The sequence below is a fragment of the Sinocyclocheilus anshuiensis genome, unplaced genomic scaffold (genome assembly GCF_001515605.1).
Source record: "Sinocyclocheilus anshuiensis isolate Anshui unplaced genomic scaffold, SAMN03320099.WGS_v1.1 scaffold1162, whole genome shotgun sequence".
NCBI lineage: Eukaryota > Metazoa > Chordata > Actinopteri > Cypriniformes > Cyprinidae > Sinocyclocheilus > Sinocyclocheilus anshuiensis.
In genome coordinates, this window is record NW_015540875.1 from 2,438,515 (window position 1) to 2,441,416 (window position 2,902).

Below are 2,902 nucleotides of genomic sequence, written 5' to 3' on the forward strand. Positions count from 1 at the left end.
TCAGCAACCAGCACGGATCAGCTCCAGGCATGACGAAGCAGATATCGTCCTCTTTTGGAAGGCCAAACAAAGTAGTTTCGCTTTCACAACGAATCACACAGTGCCTTCACGACATGGCGGCGGCAACAACAATACTACAGCGAGAATAAAAGTTACACCTTATTTCTTTGCGTGAACATTTGGGTGGCGTTATGCAAATCTTCCCACATCATGATGTAGACATGTGGGGGCGTGTTAGAACAAGCCGTTTTAGGTAGGTGTGGCTGACTCTTAACTTTTATAAAAAATATCTCTTTGGATTTGAGACTTTAGTCTTTGCAACTTTACAGATCTTCTTTATGCACCAAGAGCTTGTAACACTCTAATGAGAAAGGAAAAATTGAAATCGCATCATATGACCCCTTTAATTTAAAATAGATTAACCTTGGGCCTAAATGTAATATCAAATAACACTACAGTTCAAATTATAATCAAGTATGTGCTTTAGTACGTTAGCACATCAAAATAAGTGTCATTTTTTATGTATTACAAACGATTATTAAAACAACAATTTAAAATATACTTTAAAGTAAAACTAAAAAAAACTTTATTATATTATCTGCAAGTCTTTTTTAAAAATAACTACTCGTAAAATAACTATAAAATAACAATTTGTTGAACGTAAGGGTGCTTTTTTGTCCCACTTAAGCCAGATATAAGTACATCTTTAATGATTACTTCCGCTGTCTTATTATACTTATAATAGCGGCACTTGCATGTGACCAATTGAAACGTGTATGTTATGCATTTAAATATATTTGTGAGTTCACATTTGTATTGATTAAATGACAACTTAGTACCTTTAAAATATATTAACTTTAAATCTAATATCAAACAACACACAGCCAACATTACTCAACAAAGCACATCAAAATAAGTGTCATTTTTAAAGCACGACAAAATATTAAAACAATTATTTAAAATGTACTTTAAAGTAAAAAAAAACAACAACAACTTAATATTAAGTGCACCCTAAAAATGTAGTAATTAAGTATTAAAAGTGCACTTTAGTGTGTTAAGTAACATGACATGTTATACGCTCTTGAAATACACTTAAGTGAACCTTGGTAACACTTTAGCATAGGGACCAGTTCTCACTATAAACTAGTTGCTTATTAGCATGCCTATTATTAACATATTGGCTGTTTATTAGTGCTTAAAGCACTATTTTGCATGAGCATATTCTACATTCCTAATCCTACCCAATACCTCAACTTAACAACTACCTTACTAACTATTAATAAACAGCAAATTAGGAGTTTATTGAGGCAAAAGTCGTAGTTAATGGTTTGTTAGTAGTGAGAATTGGACCTTAAAATAAAGTGTGACCTTTTATTTAATCAATATTATATTATCTGCAAGTATTTTTTTAAATATACTTTTAAGATTTGAAGCACACTACAAGTGCACATTGAATACAACTAAGTTTCTTTATCACAAGCTATTTATAAACGTGAGCATTATATTAATATTAGTGCTGTCAAACAATTAATCGCGATTAATCGCATCCAAAATAAGTTTTTGTTTACATAATATGTGTGTGCTGTGTATATTTATTACGTATATATAAATACACACACATGCATATATATTTTTCAGAAAAATATGTTATGTTTATATATTAAATATAATATAATTTATATGAATATAACTATATACATGTAAATATTTTCAAAATATATACTGTATGTGTGTGTATTTATATATACATAATAAATATACACAGTACAAACATATATTATGTATACAAAAACTTTTATTTTGGATGCGATTAATCGCGATTAATAGTTTGACAGCACTAATTAATTCATAATAATATATGTGTGAATTTGCAGTTTTCTTACGGCTGATTCTCCTTTGATACTGTTCAATCACCTTAAGGAGCTCCATGCATGTTCTCTGTACTGAATGAAACACCTGAAGGGAAGTATGAAAATCCACATTCATCACATCACCATTTGATTCATTCAGACCCAGAGGAAAGTTTGGACTGGGTCCGTTCCTCACCTCCAGTTTAGCGTCCAGATCAGCATCGGAAGCAACAACATGCTCATCTTCCTTCTTTCCTGTGACTTTAATCAGTGTTTGCTTGGTTTTCCAGTATTTCTGCTGGAACTTGTTGACCACGGATGATTCTTGACTTTGGAGAAAGTGATCAAAATGAGAAATCCCTCTGCAAAGACATAACAAACCAATTATGAAGGCATCTCATTTGCTTAAGTCTGATACTTTATAATGAATGTCTGCAAATGGATGGTTTCTGCATACTCACTGGTTCCCTTTCTCCATGTTTGTCAGGTATCTGAAATAAAAATGTCATTATTTCATTATAGCTAACTGTCAACAGTGTCACGTTTGATAGTTTAACAGTTCTAATTTATAGAAGACAATTAGTCATTATGTTACTGTTTAGCATTGCACCTTGTAAATAAGAAATAATACAGTGCACTGAACATGCAGGCCTCTTCTTTATCTTTCAAGTGCATTTTTCTATAGGAACATATTATCATTAACAAACCTAACTGACAATATCTAAACTACAGTACACAAATCACTCACAATATCCAACTGTATGTGATTCTCACATCCGTATTTCATTCTCTGCCGCACCAAAACAAACACTAGCTATATTCTGTCATTATGCAACCTCTACAGTAAATACAGGAAATTATCTGTTTCTAATAATAACAACAGTGAATTGAATTATTGTGAGACTCACCTTATGAGCTTGGATCCCGGCTGCCGATGTTTTAAGACATGCTGTAATAGGAAAATAAAACGCTATATGTATGAAGGTAAAATGACGTCAAAAAGATCTGCATACGCAGGGTAATATTTGTGGAAGTGTACATAAGACTGTAAG

The 2,902-nt window shown here is 31.9% G+C and overlaps 1 protein-coding gene across 1 annotated transcript in view; it reads right to left on the reverse strand.

The window, feature by feature from the left end:
* LOC107688219 (islet cell autoantigen 1-like) overlaps positions 1–2,828 on the reverse strand; it is an 8,423-nt gene extending 5,595 nt beyond the window's left edge. Inside the window, exons 1-4 of the mRNA XM_016485836.1 lie at positions 2,759–2,828; positions 2,312–2,341; positions 2,047–2,212; positions 1,884–1,956 (exon numbers count right to left, since the gene is read on the reverse strand). Of these exons, the coding sequence (XP_016341322.1) occupies positions 1,884–1,956; positions 2,047–2,212; positions 2,312–2,328 (256 nt within the window). The 5' untranslated portion in view covers positions 2,329–2,341; positions 2,759–2,828. The remainder of the gene's footprint in view (positions 1–1,883; positions 1,957–2,046; positions 2,213–2,311; positions 2,342–2,758) is intronic.
* Between the last annotated feature and the right edge of the window lie 74 nt (positions 2,829–2,902).